General features: G+C 39.6%; 2 protein-coding genes across 2 annotated transcripts in view; one reads left to right on the top strand and one right to left on the bottom strand.

Moving 5' to 3' along the window:
* The window catches only part of LOC138122256 (angiopoietin-4), a 79,899-nt gene extending 72,384 nt beyond the window's left edge, over nt 1-7,515 (bottom strand). The window contains exon 1 of the mRNA XM_069036426.1: nt 7,169-7,515. Coding sequence (XP_068892527.1) covers nt 7,169-7,380 — 212 coding nt within the window. The 5' untranslated portion in view covers nt 7,381-7,515. The remainder of the gene's footprint in view (nt 1-7,168) is intronic.
* LOC138122259 (coiled-coil domain-containing protein 42 like-2-like) lies at nt 696-9,114 on the top strand. The gene is made up of 6 exons (XM_069036429.1): nt 696-793; nt 7,850-7,988; nt 8,037-8,238; nt 8,285-8,458; nt 8,510-8,662; nt 8,717-9,114. The coding sequence occupies exons 2-6, from the start codon at nt 7,873-7,875 to the stop codon at nt 9,092-9,094; spliced, it is 1,023 nt and encodes a 340-aa protein (XP_068892530.1). The 5' UTR covers nt 696-793; nt 7,850-7,872; the 3' UTR covers nt 9,095-9,114.
* Nucleotides 9,115-19,131: the final 10,017 nt, after the last annotated feature.

Raw genomic sequence — 19,131 nt, 5'->3', positions numbered from 1 at the left:
AAACAAAAACCAATCAATTATTCTAAAGACGCTTGACATTCAGAACCGCTGTGACAGCTCCGTCAGCGATGCCTGAAGGATAACGAATCAATTATCCTGGCTATCGACTTCCTATTTGTTTTGGTAATCGGATGGTCGTAACAGCTGGTCGCGAAATGTAGAGCATCAATGCGGACGTCCTTGGATCTTCCGGCGAACAATTAACATAAAATTAGCGTCGAACGGTGGAAGAAGATGGCTCAGGATCAAGGGCGAATCGTCCTTTCGAATCCAGTGAGCTGACGGTGCACAAGTCGACGGGTTGATTGCAAGGGCGTAGCAATGATTTTTTGCTGGGGTGGGCCAGATTTTAAACCACAGACAAATGATAGATAGATATTGCAGATGTATCTTGTTTTTAATGTGTTTTACTTTTATTCTGGGGTGGGCCAGAAGGATTCTGGGGTGGGCCGGGCCCACCTGGCCCCCCCCCTTTGCTACGCCCTTGGTTGATTGATCGACTGGTTTGTGTGGTGTTGCGCAAGAGAAAAAATTAATAAGTCAACAGTAAAAATGTTCCCTTTTTAAAAATTGGAAACCTTAAAATATGTTTAATTTTATAATTCTAAAAAAAATATGTTACCAGCATGAAATTACCGATGAAAATTGTCGAGAAAGAAGATTACTGTGATCATTCTGGGCGGACTCAATGTAGAATAAATCGGGCGTACCAAGAGGTTATTTTAGGGAACAACTTGACACTGCGACGTGCCCGAGGACTACTCTTCAACACAATGACAGATCAGCAAACTAGGTAAGTGTTACGCTCTTGTAAATGAAAATAATGTTCAATTAAAATAATTTCCAAACGCAATAGATCAAGGCCAGAATGCATGTCGCGATTTCTTAAGAGTGCGATTTCACTCGACTAGTTCTCGTCCATCTAATTCGGCAACGGTGTCACCCCCAAAAACCACCCGAATCTCTGGCAATACTCTCGCTTTCGCGGCGGCTCTCTCGACCGTTGCACGAAGAATCGACAACCTTGATCATCTCCCGATAACAATTGCACACTTCCATTCGATGCAGTTCGATCTGCGATGGCCTTATTTCGCCATCCTCCGGGAAATGCGTCGAAAAATTTCAATTATCGACGTCGGCCTTGCCGGAAAAAAAAATTTTTTTGATCGAGTTTTGTTTGTTTGTTGGGTAACAACAAATCGAACGCCCGGAATACAGGCACTGGGCTGAATCTGGGGCGAAACGCCAATTATTTGATAAGCTCCAGTTGGATCCGCCAGACTGAAGGAACACGCCTCTATTAACCTTAATTAGTGTTGTTATATAATCGAGTGATACCGGTGAAGTGTGAGAAAGTCCATCGGAGTGCAGCGGCGAGACCTTGGCATCCGTGCACTTTTGCCGAGGTTTTGTCAGTTATTTTAGAAATTTATGGCCGGCAGTAACGATTCGAATTGGAGCGATTGCATAATTGCGCTTAAAACATTCTACATTCGAAATACATTGTAGTAATTATAAATAAGTGCTCTCTATTTATGGTAAACTCTTATCCGAGCAAGATACTGCACGATCTCACACTCTTCGTTACAACACGACGACCTTGAAAAGGTATACTTTTTGGTAACTCAACAATGAGCAAACAGATATGGTGAGATTCTGGAAAGTAGAGGTCACGCTGACAAAAATATGTTTGGTACATAGTAAAGAAGTGGAGAGAGTCGCTTTACATGCCAGACATGTGTCCAGAGGAAATTAAAGCCAAAAGTGGTTCTTTGACTGTACTCTAAATGGTCATAGAATGATATAATACCCACCACGATATAATACCAGTTAAAATCACCAAAGTTCGTTTAAGAAAAGGAAAGAATTGGTTCTAAAAACCTCTACGGTGATGATAACGACTGCGGCAGCTATAGATGATTTTTTTTCAATATCTTTAAGGCATAGGAAGCTACCCATTTACACGAAGGTCTTTTACAAAATAGGTGACAACTACATTCAGAGAGAGAAATTTTCTGAGACGTCTTAAGAAAAGGACGAACCTGGTATCCAAATAATTAACTGATGGTAATGTTAAAATTTCAGTTGTAAATACTAATTTGTAAGATTTAACCAAGTACTTCATTTGAAGTTGATTTTGTTGTTAATCAAGTTTCAATGTTATCAAATCAAACAAAATTACTAATTGAAAATTTGCTTCAAAATTAGTAAAATTACTGATTAAAATGTCGCCATGATAATTATTATTAGTGAAGAATACAATAGTTTACTATGCAATTACACTTTTAATAACACTGTAATTACACTTGTAATTACACTGTAATTATTTTGGTAAATTAAAAAAAAATAATTACATATTGTATTTATACCAGAAGCTAAGTTATGATATTAATTAACTACAAAGTGATTAGGCAGCAATTTGAAAATGAAAAATAATTTGTTTTTGTTCGCTTTTCAAAACTATTTTCCCAAATTTCAACTGAGAAATAAACAAAAGGGTAGAAAGTCAAGTGAGAAAATGAAAAATTAATAATAATTAGCACTGAGTAAAGCACAAATCACTCATAGTGATGCTTGGGGTAAGATTAAGCAACGTTTTGTTTAAGCTGTGACTTTACTCTTTAGTTGTAATTTATGCAAATTAGTACATTAATTATTATTGATTCAGGATTTAATTTAATCAAATTGTATGCAATTTATCAAACAGTTCCTGAATGACTTAGTTATAACATAATGTGATTTCAGTGCGACATCCAAACTGAAAATTTTCCTTGTCATATTGTTGCCAAAAATTAGTATCGTGTTTTACTAATTCACAATTCGTTGGGGCAAGTTTGAAGAGTGAAAATAATTCAGTAATTGATGACAGTTTAATTACTTTCCTTCAGTGGTGACGCTAATTTTGCAATTTATTAGTCAACGCATTTCGTGTCTTTAAATAATTAATTAAGCAAATTCCTGTCACTTGATTTTTTTCGATAAACATTCATACCCGTACTGCTAGTGATTAATTTCGTCTTGCAACGAACCCAACACCAGATGATTTAATTAAGTTGTTGTTGGTTAATCGAAGCAACAGTTTTTCAAATTGTTAAATCACGCATTTGCGGACCGGCGCAGCGCAACAAGTGGGCCAACTGTTAGACCGTCAAATTATTCAATTCCTTACGTCATCATTTTCATTCGTTACGCTCATTCTCCTCCATTCAAGTTTTGAATATTCAATTTTCTAGCCAAATCTCAATTGGAACGAAAGTGAAACCGCCAACGAGACCCGATCCACATAATTACCAAAGTACAAAGTGTGGCCGGTGCTATCACGGATTTGATACGCCCCTGATAGCACCAGATAGCGTTGCATAACTTTCGGGACAACCTATAAGTGATTCTGCCCCCGGGCCCAGTCTACATCACAACATCCATAAACATGATACGATTGTGTCCGATCGACGTGTGCACTATTAGAAAGAAAGTAAAAGCATCAGATTGTGTCTTGACATTAAACAAACAAAACAAAAAATTGCAGTGTTGCGTAATCCGTCACGGGTCGGATTTCGGATAAGTCGCGAATTTATTATTTGCGGTGGGTGGCGAGTACGTGGAGGTAATTAGAGTTCTTGAGCAGGAGTGTAGAAAGTGGAGTTGAGCGAGTGTTTTGGCTGAACGTGAGACGTCTTGGTCGGGATCGGCCCGGAAGAAGAAGAAGAGCGATCTGATGAGGTCGCGGTAAAAAATGAAGCGCTGCGGATTGGACAGGAAGGAAAGAAGAGTTGTGTAATGGGTCGGTTTGCCGGATTTGGGTTTGAAAAAGAGGCAAAGGCACGGTTGTCAATCAGAATTGGATAAGGGAGCAAGTGAAGCGAAGAAGTGGGCAAAAACAGAGGAAGATAGCTGGGTGGTTCTGGTTTTGCGGAAAGCGCGAAAGTAATTTGGCGAGAAATCGAAGGCTTGAGTGTCAGGCAGGTAATTCAGTTTGAAATAAAAAATTAAATGCAGAGGAGAAGATTCATAGAAGAAATGAAAAAGTTGAGGGAAAAGGAAAGATCGAAGGTAAAGGAACTCGACTAAATGCGATGGAAACAATGATAAATGATTGGGACAAGGAAAAGAGGTGAAGAGAGTTGCTTTAGACAACAGATTAAAATGTAAAAAGAAACTAAAATCGAAGAAGGAAAACAGCAAAACGAAACGAAAAGAGTTTTTAAGAACCAGTAACTGCAACAGCCAAAAATTCTTCATCAAATTGTGGACACTACACGTGGAGTACTTAGAATGAAGAGTTAATTATTTCGGAAAATTTTTGCCAGCTTAACGAATGCTTTTGTTGTTATGGAAATAAGCACGAGCCGCAGAGTAGTACTTTATTTCCGAACAAGAACAAAGTATGAGTGAAAAATGAGGAAACTGATCCACACGCACGTGGGAGATTGTACAAGAAAATCGCACGTCAAGTAATTACTTGAGAGGATGATTTTTTTTTTAATATCAAACCTGCAATGTGGAAACATGTTTTAGCCATCAATGACAAAAGAAATCCGATTGTTAATTAAATGACCAAAGAATGTCCAAAAATTCTTATTGTTGGGACCCCATGAAAAAATTCTCTGAATAATAATTTCAGAAAAGTTTAAAATCTGAACCGATTTCTATTCAAGAAGAGGACCTTTGCAGGCGAAATCTGCGTCGATCCGGTCCTCCCCGTTAATTGTTACCTAACACGTGTCGAAAATGTAACGTTAACCTTTTATTATCTTACACGAATCTAGAAGACGTTTACAAATTTATGCTAAACCGGAGATTTGTCCGAGTTAGTGAAAGCACGAGCGGTCATCGCCGCCTCGTCTGCGACAGTCTATCGTCATCGCCGATAAATCTTCGATCGCCGCCAGTGACCTTGAACCCCGCCGATAACTCCTCGATAAATCATCGCCGCTTTGGGACTTTCGTCGCTGCAAAACTCTTCGCGAGACGGCGATTTTCGTGTCGGAAGATTCTTCGACTTGGGTGTTGTGTCTTTAACCTCGACTAGGAAATCGCGGCTACTTTCGACATTTTTTCGGCAATTGCCGATGAGAAACCCATGTCGGGCGGCGGAATGCCGACGTTACACCAGCTACTAATGCACATTTCTCGGCGGAATTATGTAAAGTCGGTCTTGAACAGGCGTCAGTCCTTCATAATATTATCATAACCGATTGGTGATAGATTGGCAGGCCATCGAGGTGTCCCAATCGAGAGCGTCGCCATTTCACTCGACCGACCTCGACTTCTGATTTTTCTCTCTTAACACACTTAACCCGCAAATATCAGCTAAAGACGAGCGACCTCAAAGCCGCGGCGAGGCTCCGGAACCGACGCCCGAAAGCTCCGGACTTCGGGATGTTGAACGGCGCAAATGTCAGGCAACAGATGTCCTCCAGTTTTGCAAGATTTTTCGTCCTTCCGAAAAGATGTTGCTCTGGTTGCGTCACCGCGTGTGCATCGAATTTCGCGACAGATGTACGAGATGTCTGTAGCAATAGTGTTGCCAGGATAATTGCAGCGAAGGAGGGTTTTCCTGGGGGACATCGAGGTCAGCGTGCGAAAAAACTGACATTTTTGAAATCGCGAATTTGGCAACTCCGAAAATGTCACGAGAAAATCTCAAGGTGAAATTGTAGGCGCGTGAAGTTTCCGTTGACATTTTTTTACTTGTTTAGCCCACAAACTGGGCTCAGATAATGGGTTTCTAGGCACCTGTTGCCGATTTCGAAAAAACAAAAGTTGAGCATTTTGATCTCACTAACTAAGAAGAAATTTGTGCAGTTTTTATTTTGGCTTCGACGGGAAAAAATGCGTTTGGATCGTTAATGGGTTTAGAGACATCTGTTATTTTCGTCCTGCGAGCAAAAATCTAGAAATACTTGTTCCAACATGATTCCAAGAATTCCATGTTGGGAAACATTCCAAATGAATTTTTAAAAAGTCTCTGACATTAAAAAGTTTCCGGAAAAAATTATTGCTCTTCGAGTGTTATCGAAAGTTTTCAAAATTATTTAAAAAAATTTATTCTATATTTATGCTATTGACGTTTGTTTTCTATTCTTTGCGTATTGCGACAGTGATTTAAAGAAATAAAAAGTACATATGTAGAACTTTAAACATTATTAAAACAAAATACATACATCACACTTTTGAAGGTCAAATTACATATCAGATATTATTTATTTTATCTCAGAAATTTAAAAAACCGTAATACAAAGTATATTTTTTTATATTACATTATGTGCAATTTATGGTTGTTTTTACTGATTGACTTACATATCTATCAATTTTTTCCCCAAATTTAAAAAAATAAATAGTTATCAATACCCATCTACAAAAAGCTTCTTTGAAATGACTGTTTTCGTATGTTTAGTTCTAAGCAAGTTGTGACAAAAAAAAAATGTAAATGTTAAAAAGTGAAAATAAATTTTGGAAAATTCAATTTAAACAAATCTGCAATTTCATTAAATCCAAAATTTTAATATGTTTTAATAAGACCGCAATAAACACCAAATCAATTTTGATTATTGTTCAAAAAATAAAGTGCAAAAACTGGTTTAATAAGAAAAGATATAAAAGAAAACTGGAACTACTTAAAATCTTATTTCAACAGATAGAATCCAGTTTTTTAATGTCAAATTTTAAAATTTGAGAAAATCTGATTGTTTATTTGTGATATTTAGAATAACCGTTCAAAATTATAGTGTTCAAGGTCGTCAAATTTTCACATTTATCCCTATAACATAAATAACACTTTTAACGGAAAAATATTGAAGAGACTGTCACTGTAATTTTTTTAAATAGTGACCTTGATGGTATCTTGTCAGCGCTTCATTGCCATTTAATTCTATTGTCTGATGTGTTGGCGATATTAATTCAAATTTTCTTGTGTAAAACACTGCAAACGACTTATTAATTTTTTTAATAAGTACAATCAAAGTTGATGGCATTTTCGATAAGACGAAAAAAATATGTTTGCATAAATGACAGTTAACGACATAATAACTTAACGTAAACGAGAGGAGAGACATTGAAGTGGATGAAAACACAATAACTTTGTCAAAATATGTTTGGAGGCATTTGACATTTCCCCAGCACCAATAAACCACTCCGCCATATCTCAGGAGATCAGTCTCCATCTTACCTGACTCTGCTGCTGGCCCCGCGGCCCGGGGGCGGCCCTATCGTTGCTTGGAACGTCCTGTTACCTCTGAGCTGAGCGGCGGTTTTGTTCTGGGCGGCGGCGGCCGCCGCCAACTGTCCCGCACTGGTTCTCGGCAGGCGGGAAGTCACCCCGGCGCAAGCCGCAACACCCACCAAGAGCAGGCACCACCCGGCACGGTCGGCACCCCTCATGGCGCAACACTTCACACAGCACAAAAGGACGAAAAAGCTCGGTTGTCGGGATGTCCGCACGCGGACGCGATAATCCTGGATCGGTGTCTCTCCGGAGTCTACGGGAGTTGGTGTGCTACTGACCGCGAGCGGCCAGACGCGGTCCGGGGCCGAAACTTTCACTCGGAGTTGGCAGGAGTTTTCAGCAGGTGCCGCGACATCAGCTGGGGGGTCAACGAGCCCTCTCGCTCGCTCCTTCTCGACCGCGTTCTCGCTCTACTACGTTCATTCAAGATTCAAGAAGAGTAAGAGCATCCTAGGTCATAGTTGCGTCACGCTAACGGAACCAGCGGAGACGGTGTGGCGCCGCGGTGGGCGGCGGAAGCCTGGACCCCACCAAGGAAAAAACCCAAATCCAGATCAAAAACCTACTCTGGTTGCCAAGCACCGACGGACGACACACAATAGAATTATTTTTTTTTGTTCACAGATAGTTTTTCTTCTACTTAGAGGATGGCGTACCGAACGGGCAACAAAGGCATATTTAAGTTGACCTACCCCCGAACACCCCCTTATAACAACACCGGCGACTACCTCCACTCCAAAGCTACCCTCAGCCGCTTGCAATTGTAGGTGTGACAAACGTCAAAAAAAATTTCCTACAACTTCCCTTTCAGTCGAAACTACGAGTGGGACAAGCCCCGACACGATCCGGAGCTTCACCTGACCGCCGGACGTCGAATCTTCGAAGCTACCAAAGAAGCTTTGAGCAACAAGAGAGAATGGGCGAAGCACGAACACCTGAAGCTCGAAGCCCAATGGGAAGACCTGTACGAGAAAGAAGAGAAGTTGAAGGATACTTTCGTGAAGCTGAGTCAAGTGAGTGGAGCTCGATCTCGAGTGCGCTAGTTGAAGATGACTTAAGTTCATCAGGTCGAACCAAGACAAGAGACGGAGGGCGGAGCAGATCCGCCAAGAAGACTACATCTTGCGAATGCAGCGCACCAAAGAAATAGAACGCTTGCAGCAGAAGATCGCTTTAGTGGTGGAGTCTAAAAAGGAAATGGACGCCAACATCTGCTCTCTGAAGATGTACGAAGTAGACACTCCATACTCGTGTTAAACCACTCGTCTTTTGTTTGCCTTGTAGCAATACCTCAACCAAGTGGTGAGCGCGTCCGAAGACTTCAAAAACGCCGACGACTTGATCATGCGGTACGAGGCCCTCGTCAACACCAGAAACATCCTAGGCAGACGCCAAGACGAGAACTTGAGGGAGTTGGAGATGGCTCGCGCCAAAACTGTAAACTCCCGCTCCTCGTGAAACGGGAGTTCACTTTGCTTAGCTCGTTTTCAGGCGAGGATGGCCGAGGAGAACTCTTTCAAGATTCTGGGTTTGAACAATATGGTCGCCGATCTCAACTCCCGGTACAACACGGCGTTCCGCGAGGCGCTCCACTGGGAGAACATCGTCTTGGCCATCAAAAGCAACTCCTTCGAGAAGTACCAGGAGATAAACGAAGTGAGGCGGAGCTGTTGGAACATGTACTTGTTGATGTGCAAAAGGAAGAGCGAAGTGCCGAAGATCTCGGAAGACGACTTCGAGCAGCAGCTGCTCTACATCAAGAAGACGCTGCAGGAGTTGGCGACGGTGAAGGAGTTGGCGGCTCAGGGGAAGTTTCACCTTACGGAGAAGGCGCGTCCCAAATGGAAGAAGCCGGTGCAACCGTCGTGACTATTTTATCATTTTAATTATTCTATTTATATTCTTATTTTAATAAATGGATAGTATTAATATTTTTATGGTGGTCGAGGTGCAGAAAATGACAACCATTTAACACCTCACTATTTTCCGTAATTTTAATTAAACTGCATCTGCAACTAAGCGATTACAAGGTCGCCAAATTTACACTTTCAAATGCACCAAATCAGTTCCTTTTTCCTTATTTTTTCAGTCACCTTCGTACTTCAGATTCTTTTCCATTACGTTACGATCAGATAGCTCGACGAGCCTCTGCCTCGCCCGATTTGAGTCCAATTGCACGCGTCTGGACGCAGATTACTTCATTTCTTTATCTCAAAATCGCTCTAATCGCAATTATTACACAATTAATAATAATAACACGAATTTCGAGTGATTCCCATGGTACACCCACTAAGGTCGGAGAACAATGCTCGGCCGAGTGCTCGGCATAGATTCGAACAATGCAAATTCTAGTTCTGTTAATTTTCAAGGAGCAAGACGCTAATAAACAGTCACTAAATGGGTTTTCAGGTTTCCGCCTTGATCCTTCGAGATCCTGCCGATAAAAAATTGTAATAATTTAAATGATAAGGGACATGAGAAAGTCACAATCTAATGAGTTGTCATCACGTTTTTTTTAATTCAAATTAAATTAATTTGCTGGGAATTTTTGTAATTGCCATTGTGTCCTAAACGCGTACACGAGCAAGGCGAGATTAAATCGGTGGCAAAATTCCATCAATTCATTAATTTTTATTGTCGGAGAGATAACAGAAGAAAAATTTCGTTTTTAATTTGCTCGTTGTTACGAAATTGTCTCGAGGAAATCTGTTCCATTTCAACGGAATTACATAATTCGGTGTATGTGTCACGAGTCTTTTCGGTAATAGGCAATTTAATAGATCCACAAACGGAACACATCTCGGGCGTGGCCCCACACTTTTTAATTATGGTTTGCAGCAGAGCAAATCGTCCAGAAACTGGAATTTTTTCAAGTACAAATTGCTGAAATTATCTCAGATAACCGAGCAATTATCTTCACCATTTCCTGTTTTATGTTTTACAACGGACCAGATGTAAGAGTTTTTTGCCTCGGCTCCCGCAAAGGCGACGTTTACTTTGTTACTTAACAGAGCGACCTGCCAAAATCAAAATCCACCGCGGCAGAATAAAATTTGACCAAAAATCTTTTGTACTTTCTCTCAAATTTTCTCCAAGTTGACACAACCTTTTAACTTCCGACGAGACAATCTTCATTACCACATTCGGCCAATTACCGCAGTTATAACACCGATCCCAGTCTCCAATTTCTAATCCTTGCCTCCTTAATTATCACCTGGTCTGGTAGGCGAAGATTTTCTTCTCGCTCCGTGAACCCGTGAAAGCAAAACTCCGTGATTATTGAGTTATCTAACGTCTCGCCCTGAGCCTGTTGCTCAACACACGTTTAACACCTAATTCCGATAATTTGCATTTAGAAAAAGTGCATTGTGCTAAATCTAGAAAGGTAATTAGTGGCGAGCGTAATTTCCGCCAGAGTTGACTAAAATCTTGCGTCCCGTGATATAATTAAACTTCATTAATTTGGATTTTTTGCATTAACGGACTTTCCAAAAAGCGAGTGAAAGAGCATTCTTTGTTAATTGTTGTTGAGTGATTATGGTGAGATATGCGAGACTAGGAAGTAGTCATGGATCGGGCAACAAAATGAGTGGAAAGGGCCGAGGCCGTTTTGCTCTCAAATTTGGATATCTGCAGATAAATCAATTGAACCAGTCGACCATGCAGATCTGGTGTATTTGTCGAAGAATTGCACAAATGCATTCTCCCCGTTCTGCACGCGTCAGTCGTTTCTCGAAAATTCTGCGAATGAATTGTGGCGATTTGGGACTGTCGATGAAAAATCACCAACAGAAGAGAAAGTGGTGGCTCGTTAGCTTTTGAAAAATTCTTATCTGATATGTGAAATTATACCTAGCAGTGGTGCGATTGTAATGATTGGGTAATGATTTTTTTACTGCTCGGATTATCTTCTGGCGACGTTAATGATTGCTCCAGGGGAGCATTGGCAATGCGCCGGACAAGAGAATTATTCAAAGTGGCACGATTGAAAGGTGCAATTATGGATTTTGTGAAGGGAGGGATCATTGAAATGTCCGTAAATGGTCCTTTGGGAGGTAGCAGTGAAGGCGAAATGAATTTGGTAGAGGAGGAAACTAAAAATGACGGTTAAATAATACAGAGAGGTTAGAAAAAAACTTGAACCAATTTAAATAAATCGTTAATAAAAAAATAATGAATGGCTGAACAACACGACATAGTCATAAAAATGCTTTCGCTGGTTAAATTCCGTCGGTTTTTTGCTTTGTAAAAATTTTCGGAAAAATAGAAATGTACGAAATATTACTGAAAAATATAACATTTCAAAACTCAAGTTTTGGCCAAAATTTTCCAATTTTTCATATTATGGAAGTAACCTACTTGAGAATGACGCTCTAAAAAGCATAGAAGACAAATAATGTGACAAATAATTAAGCCCGGAACAAGAGGTTGAAATAGATGCATAAAGGACACAAAGAGGTCCGAAACAGATAAAGAAAAAGAGATCTGGAAAAGATACTGGGGAAGATTCAGGCAGATCTGGAAAATCTTGAGGAGATACAGGATCTCCCTCATGGGAACATACAGGGAGAACCAGGCGAGATACAGGAAAATACAGAGAGATTCGAGTAAAATATAAGGAGATGGGGAAGACATGCAGGATAATCAGAGATCCACAATTACGAAAGATACTAGGAGAGATACAGTAATATCCGGGATAAAAGATACAGAGAGATTCATGGAAGATACAAAGAGATCAAGGGGAAACACAAGAAAGCCCGGAAAGAAGATTGTAGGTAGATCCTGGATGAAAGATACGCAGATGCTTGCGAAAGATAGGAAGAGAGATTCAGGAAGATCCAGAGCACATACGGGGAGATCTGGAAGAGATATAGGAAGATCCAGGATGCAGAAAGAGCGGGGAGGTACAGATATATGAAGATGCAGGATGGGGGAGGAAAAGAGTTTTGTAAAAGATACATAATTATGAAATGGGAAGTACATGGAAAGCAGTGATGGGAATCAGAGAGACCTTGGAAAGATGCTAACGTTGTTTAAGAATTTTTGTTTTCTGTTTTTGACCATAGATACATTCTTAAATGTAAAGGAAAAAATGTTGACCTAGAACAATTACGGCAGCAGGACCTCGGAAGTTTGCGTAAGCACCTCTCGATCGAGATTAAATCTTCGCGACAGAAAAATTAATATAACGTGTATAAATTTATATAATTGCCGATTTTTTCGCAACAACTTTCTTCCCGAAGGAAATTTATCATTCGGTTAATTAATTTGCAACAAACTTTTTACAGCTTGATACATTATTCAACCTACAACAAACAGTTTTTGAAAAGTTCTTCGTTACAACACGTCCGTTTCCAGGACGACCCCGCGACTTAATTAGCCGAAGGAAAAAAAAAATGTCAGATCGGCACCACGACAGGTGTTCAAGACACAACAAATCCATGATAAATCGTCGATCTTCGTGAATATCAATATGTAATTCGCATTTGCATAAATTAAGCCGTGTTCCGGAAACACCACAGAAAAGGTGTGCAATCGTGATTTTTCCGGAGCAAAATCGCATGTGCAATTCTGTTGGAAATTCTTCACGGAACAATGGTAAATGCAGTCTCGTAGCGAAACACTCCTGAATTCCATTGTGCTGGATAAAAATGGCGTTCAGGAAGAGAAACCTGCAGTCCTAGTTGGAGTTTAGGTGTCAAATACCCGCTCAGAAAGTTTTGGAGGGAATCGAATCGATTTTGATCGAAGGTCGAATTTTCGAGATTTTTTCGACTCAGCTAAACTGGTGAGGAAACTGAATTTTCAATTAGTACATCACATTTGAACGAGTAAAAAGCTTTCACCTCGTCCGAAATCGTAATTCCATGTAAACCGTTTAATTGCTCGTCATACCTTCGATCGAATGATAACTTATCGACTCTCCTCATAGAAGACTTCTCCTGTAATCCGATAATTAATCACCCAATAAATAAGATCGATTCAGAGAGAGACACCGTAATAGACCAATAAAATTACTAATCGTCCTTCGGGAACAATTCCACCGATCGAATTTTCGATCGCTTTCGGCCATGCGAGTAAATCATTCTCGTGGCCGTGGTTATTTATGGGCGTGATTTTTTTCTCGGCGAGATGTCATCATTTTCGTGTTTGGGAACGAGCCGCGCTGTTATTTGAACGTGTGTGTGCGGATAAGAAATCATGATTAGACCTAGAGGGGACTAGGTGCGGTTTTAAAGAGATGTTTCGATCTGGACCTGTCGATGGTTTCACTTAATTTTTTACTAATGATGTTACATCAGGGTGGTCTACAATTCAATTAGAGGTCGTTAGTCTGGCAAGGTTTCCACAAAAAAAATAAATAAATAAAAGACCCACTGGTTTTTGCTCGTCCAAATTGGATTACGGCTACGACCTAGGGAAAATTTTAAAAATCGTTCTGTTAAAGTGTTTTTCATTTTCTATTTCTTTAAGGTTTTAAATAATCATAAGTTTGTCTTTACTGAAAAAAAAAAATAAACAAAATTAGTATGGATGATACCATGGTGTCCGTGTGGCGCGGCGTTAACTAACGTCGTGGAGGTGCTGTAACGTTTGGTTCTTCTTTTCTTTAGTTTATTCCGTTTTGTAAATTACTCAAACCTGATAAAAATCGAGAATATCATACGTTTTTATCAAGATCTTGTCTGAAATTGTTGTTCAGGCAGCGGACTGAACTCTTCTTAAATCTGCAAAGGTGAACAACAAATAATATTTTGACTGTACATTTTAACTGACAAGAAGATATTAGCAATGCAACTGTAAAATGCGATAATAAAAAGAAAATGCAACAATTGTCTTGACCGTGTTCTTCATTTATGAAAAACAAAAATATTGGTGTGGGCACTATGGTGCCCCTGTGGCGTGGCATTAACTAACATTTTTCGGATGTTCACAGTAGTCAATGTATTTTTGACGTGCCCAATACTAATAAAATACAAATGAAGTCACGTCAAAAACACATTTATCAACAAGCGATGCTTAGTTTAGGAGTTGCTAGCGTTACAAAATAAATGTTACATCCTAGCTTTTCGAATCATATTTTTTATTTTTGTTTTAATATAAAAGAAAAAAAAAGAAACTTTGACATCCGAGTCTGTTCAGACGTGCAACCACCTGCGAGCCGCGGTCTTATTAGCGAATTCCTGCAGATTTCCGTCCGCCAACGGACTTTCATCGGTTACAAATCGCACTTACCCAACATGATCGAGGCGAAACCACAACAAACAAACATGAACATGATCATGAACGGAGAGTCGTCCTGCCCACTCCGGTGTCGCTATCAGTGTCACTTTGTCATCGACCCTCCCGAATACAAATCGATTCTTCGACACATTCATCCGTCAAAAATTGACAAACACACGGAACCAATAACGTCGCCAATTTATTAGGATCGTGCGAGGCGAGCGTGGGATGGCGAGTATTCCTCGATTTCTTCTAGATTGTAAAAGTGTCGTAAACAAGCTAGATGAAATCTGATAAGAACAATAATTCCAAGACGCAATTAGAAAAATTGTCCGGTAGAAAGCAATCGGCGGGAAAAAATCGGAGCCAGTTCCGAAATCGAAAGGAAGTCTCGTTGCCCAACGGATCGTGCAGAAATCGATCGCGAGAACGTGATCTCGACTGTTTGCGTTGTTGAGGATGGTGGAGCTCAGGAATTGATTTTTTCGGCAAGGATAATGAGGCGAAACGAGGCCGGCCGCAAGGACGACTCGACGCCGGAGTTGGAAAATCAGCGAGCGATTATCATTAAGGATATTCATTACAGGATAATTACCAGACGGAATCTAGACTGCAAAGTCGCTCTCGCAAGTGTCGGTTGTGAAATTAATAACACGATAAGAATGATAATAACAATAATTTATTTGTCGGTTTCATGCAAAACTAATTACAGGACGGAATTTTTATTGAACGGTGGGGCGAAAAGTGCAAAATCAAATTTTTTGCGAATTAAAAATTGGCGATTAACAATCTACGGGTGATGGTGCTCTATGTGGAATAAATGAAAATGCGAATTTAGAAAAAAATTTATGTCGATGAATCGAACCAGATTATTGTGATATTTTAACAAAACCGCGAGAACGAGGACATTAACGTAAGAAACGATTTCGGTGGACTTTTCCTTTTCGGTGAGTTGTTAAAAAATCACAGAAATTTCACGGACTGGTTGCAAAATCTTATTAATAAAATCGATGAAGGATAGAAGTCGTTGTAGAAATATCAATTCGGATTTTTTATTGACATCTGTCGACGTAAAATACTTGTTTCGCATTCAGAATCGGTGCGGTTTACGAAATTTTCCTGAAAAATAAACTCGAAATTGAATCTTCTCGTTTAGATTTGATGGCTTCAACTATATATTTTTATATTTTATCATTTGCTCTTTGAAAATTAAAATTGCAAATTTAATACTGTACAAAAAGTACAAAAACTGAAATCTGTTGTAAGAGACTGTCACGACAGGTATTACTTTTTTGTATTTTGAAAATGATTCATATGGAGAAACTTTCAAAGTTCTTCTTCTAAACATAGTTGGTATTTTTACTATTTTTACCTCCTTTTTGCATTCTAAAAAATAACATACAGGGATAACAAACCGTTCCTTATTTTTCTTTTATGGAACACAAAATTATACTTCCATCAAGTAGCTTTCAGGCGATTTACCATCGTACCTGTCTAGGAATCTAGCTTTGGAAATCTCAATCAAATCTCGATCGTAGTGTTAGGCTTCTTGTAATTAAACTACGGGATAGAATAATTTTGAGAGTCCAAATGTTTGAGTTCATGGTCAAAATATCATTAAGTCTTGTTTATGAATATGAGAAATTATTTGACGTAGCTTCGTTAGTATTTGAGAAATGGCACGTCAAAAAAATATATTGTATACTATTTACACCGTCGACGTCCGGAAGACATTAGTTTACGTCGCGCCACACAGGCACCATAGTGCCCACGCCGACATTTTTCTTGTTCATTAACGAAGTGTCTTCTTGCGTAAAGGTGTAAATCCAAAATCTTTACAGATTTAGAAAGAGATCAGGCCGTTACTTAAGAAACAAGTCCAAAAAATTTTTATTTGAGTTGGCATTTTCCCTTTTGTTCTTTGCAAAACAAAAAGATGCAAAGCAAATAAAATTGAATTTTGACGGGAGGTGCTAGACAATGGAATAAATTAAGAACGCAAAAGAATAGAAAATGAAAAATGCAGTTATAGAACAGTTTTTCAATTTCTTTAGCTTGAAAATTGAAATTTGCTGAAATTCTTCTGTAATCAAGCAATGTCATACTTAGAATAAATTTAAAAGTCAATATGTTTGTCAGTTGCGTACAAAAAAGACCCAACTATACTCCGTTTCTGAGTTCGATGCCGGTAAGTCGTAAAACCGCTTAACACATGCACATGCAAATTTCTTTTGTCGGGAAGATATTTGCGCTCGGCTCACGTTAACAAATTGGCCATCCTCGTTCTGAAAGCTGTGTGGGCGTAAGAGTGAGAAAATATGATGTTTGGAAGATTTCAGGTACCTAAAGGATTGTACTTTAGAGCAGGAAATCCAAAAAGTTGAATTGTAACATTTTAATACCAGTAGGGTAGACTGCTTATAATAATTATTCATGAAATGTTTTGGGCGCACTGGAATCTGTCAGGGCTTCGGTCGTTTTATGACTTAGCGGCATCAGACTCAGAAACAGAATACATCTGAGAGAAAAGAAACAATTTCCTGATTATTCCTTCGGTTAGAATGGATACAAACAAAACAAAATGTCAATTTGACAGGACCATTATGATTATGACTATTTAAAATTCCACATTACACCTTTGGTTCGATTAAAATTAGATGTCAAAAGAATAAATCAAAGTAATGTGTCAAATTGAAACTCTTTCCTCCTCTTAATCGTAGCGTGCACGGTCGCAATATGCATAATTATCTCGTGATTTCTTTGATTTATTCCCGCACAAGTCGCAACACTCGCTCCAACCAGGTCACAATTTATCGTCGAATATTTGGAATTTTTGCTTTTTCATTTGTGGACGTCTGTTGTTCGTTAATTTTTATCGCACTTGCGAAACGCTAGCGCCATATGTGTGCCAATTTAAACTAACGAGACTATCAGCCATTTAATTGAAAGACAACACCTTTATGGACGAGCTCCTTTCACCACTCCCAAAGAAATCTAGAAACGATTATTTTTGGAGAAAATTTATTAAACCACAAAGCTGTCCAATTATCCATTCATATTTCAGGTGCCGATGTTGGCACCTCGACGATTTATCGTTGCCCAACACGTTACCAATTCTAACTAAATAACTAACATACGCAAATTACAAAACCGACAACCATAATATATATTTTTTGTCGACGCTGCCTCATCGTTAACATTATATAAAGAGCGTTCCGAACCGATAAATATTCCATCGTGACAGGTTCTTCGCATTACCTCTTCGTTCTGTTCCAGGTGGAAGAATGATCAGAATCCGCTCTAGAGGACGCTCTAGAATCGGTACGATTCGTACCGCGATTAATTTCTAATTAACATTAGCACCGCGAGCTATGCAACAGTTTGTCGTTTATCACTCGGTACAACTTTCGTTCTAAATGAGTAGGCAAGTACGTTCGGTGTGTAATTTTGTTGCGTAATCGAATTACACCGGTTGCTTTCGTACCGATGTGAAACGCATGTGTTGACAATAACACTAAGTCATTGTCTGGTGTATGGGTGCACTACCATTGAAGGGAAATGGGCAAAATGCGGCTGAAAGTAAGCGGATCGAATGGGCGAGGTGGTTGGTACCGTTTTTCAGTGACGCTTGATGGATGGCGACCACGGACTGTCAGTACTACCAAACGACTTGTCCGGTGCCTTTCAGTGTCGGCGAGTTTCTATTTATTTGCCAATTTGCCATTTGCCCCCGATACAAACATTTACTTGTTCATTTTTCGCTGATCCTGCAGATGGTACCATCCTCACATTCTACATCTTTCCTTCAAAATCTTCTTGTGCAGAAACAATTTCTTCGCGTTCCTTTCTCTTCATTTGATGTTTCACACCTTCTTTCTTTTCTTTTTTTTTTTGTGGCGTGGCGTTAACTAACGTCTTCGTTTTCGTTCTTCTTTCTCAAACTGAAAATTGGTTTGATTTATTTCTTCATTATTATTAAAAAACTGAACCAGATTACGTAACGCCTTGGAAGGACACCGCTTTGGCGAGAAATTTAATTGCCCCAAAACGCATTCCCGCAGATTGTGTTAGTCCTTTTATCTAAAACCGCCCATAAATCGTCGAATTATATTAAGTAATTAATTGTATCGACCCAATTCTTCGACGCTTAATTAACTTGATATTTTCCAAACTAGTTGCGAAAAATTAATAACGCTCCCAGACAATGCCATAAATAATTGGGTGGTGCAAAAAGAGAACGACCTCTCTCGAGCAATAATTCCAAAAAGCAGGAAACACGCTCGGCGCTACCAACCTCTCCATCACCTCCGCAAAAAATCCAAAAGTCATGATGCCAACCTCTATCAGATAAAACCGACTTGCAACACGCTTAGGTAATTGCCGCGGCAACGATCTAGAAGCGAAAAAATCACAACCGATACGTTCCTTTCATTTATTCGATTTCGAAGTCGACCGGAGCGAGATTTTCCGGTTTCCCGGAGTTGTTGCCGACCGCAGCGCCAAAAATTCATCCGTTACTGTCAGTCGGGGACGAAAAGCTCCGACGCTAATTAGACAAGAGAGTCGGAGATTTGTCGCGGGATAAGCTGCGATAAATCGCTTGCGCAACTTTCATTATACACCTCCTTAATTGGCGGGTTTGTCGAAAAATTGTAACGATCCGGGCGATAGCTGAGAAAGGA

Source organism: Tenebrio molitor, chromosome 1, assembly GCF_963966145.1.
Source record: "Tenebrio molitor chromosome 1, icTenMoli1.1, whole genome shotgun sequence".
NCBI classification, from domain to species: Eukaryota; Metazoa; Arthropoda; class Insecta; order Coleoptera; family Tenebrionidae; genus Tenebrio; species Tenebrio molitor.
The sequence above is the reverse complement of the archived record's forward strand: the minus strand, read 5'-3'. Positions and strand labels throughout refer to the sequence as shown.

Excerpts from the sequence above, each read along its gene's own strand:
- LOC138122259 (XM_069036429.1), top strand. The coding sequence starts at position 7,873 with ATGGCGTACCGAACGGGCAACAAAGGCATATTTAAGTTGACCTACCCC. Across the intron at positions 7,989-8,036 it reads ACCCTCAGCCGCTTGCAATT|TCGAAACTACGAGTGGGACA; the intron begins GTAGGTGTGACA and ends CTTCCCTTTCAG. Across the intron at positions 8,663-8,716 it reads AGATGGCTCGCGCCAAAACT|GCGAGGATGGCCGAGGAGAA; the intron begins GTAAACTCCCGC and ends GCTCGTTTTCAG.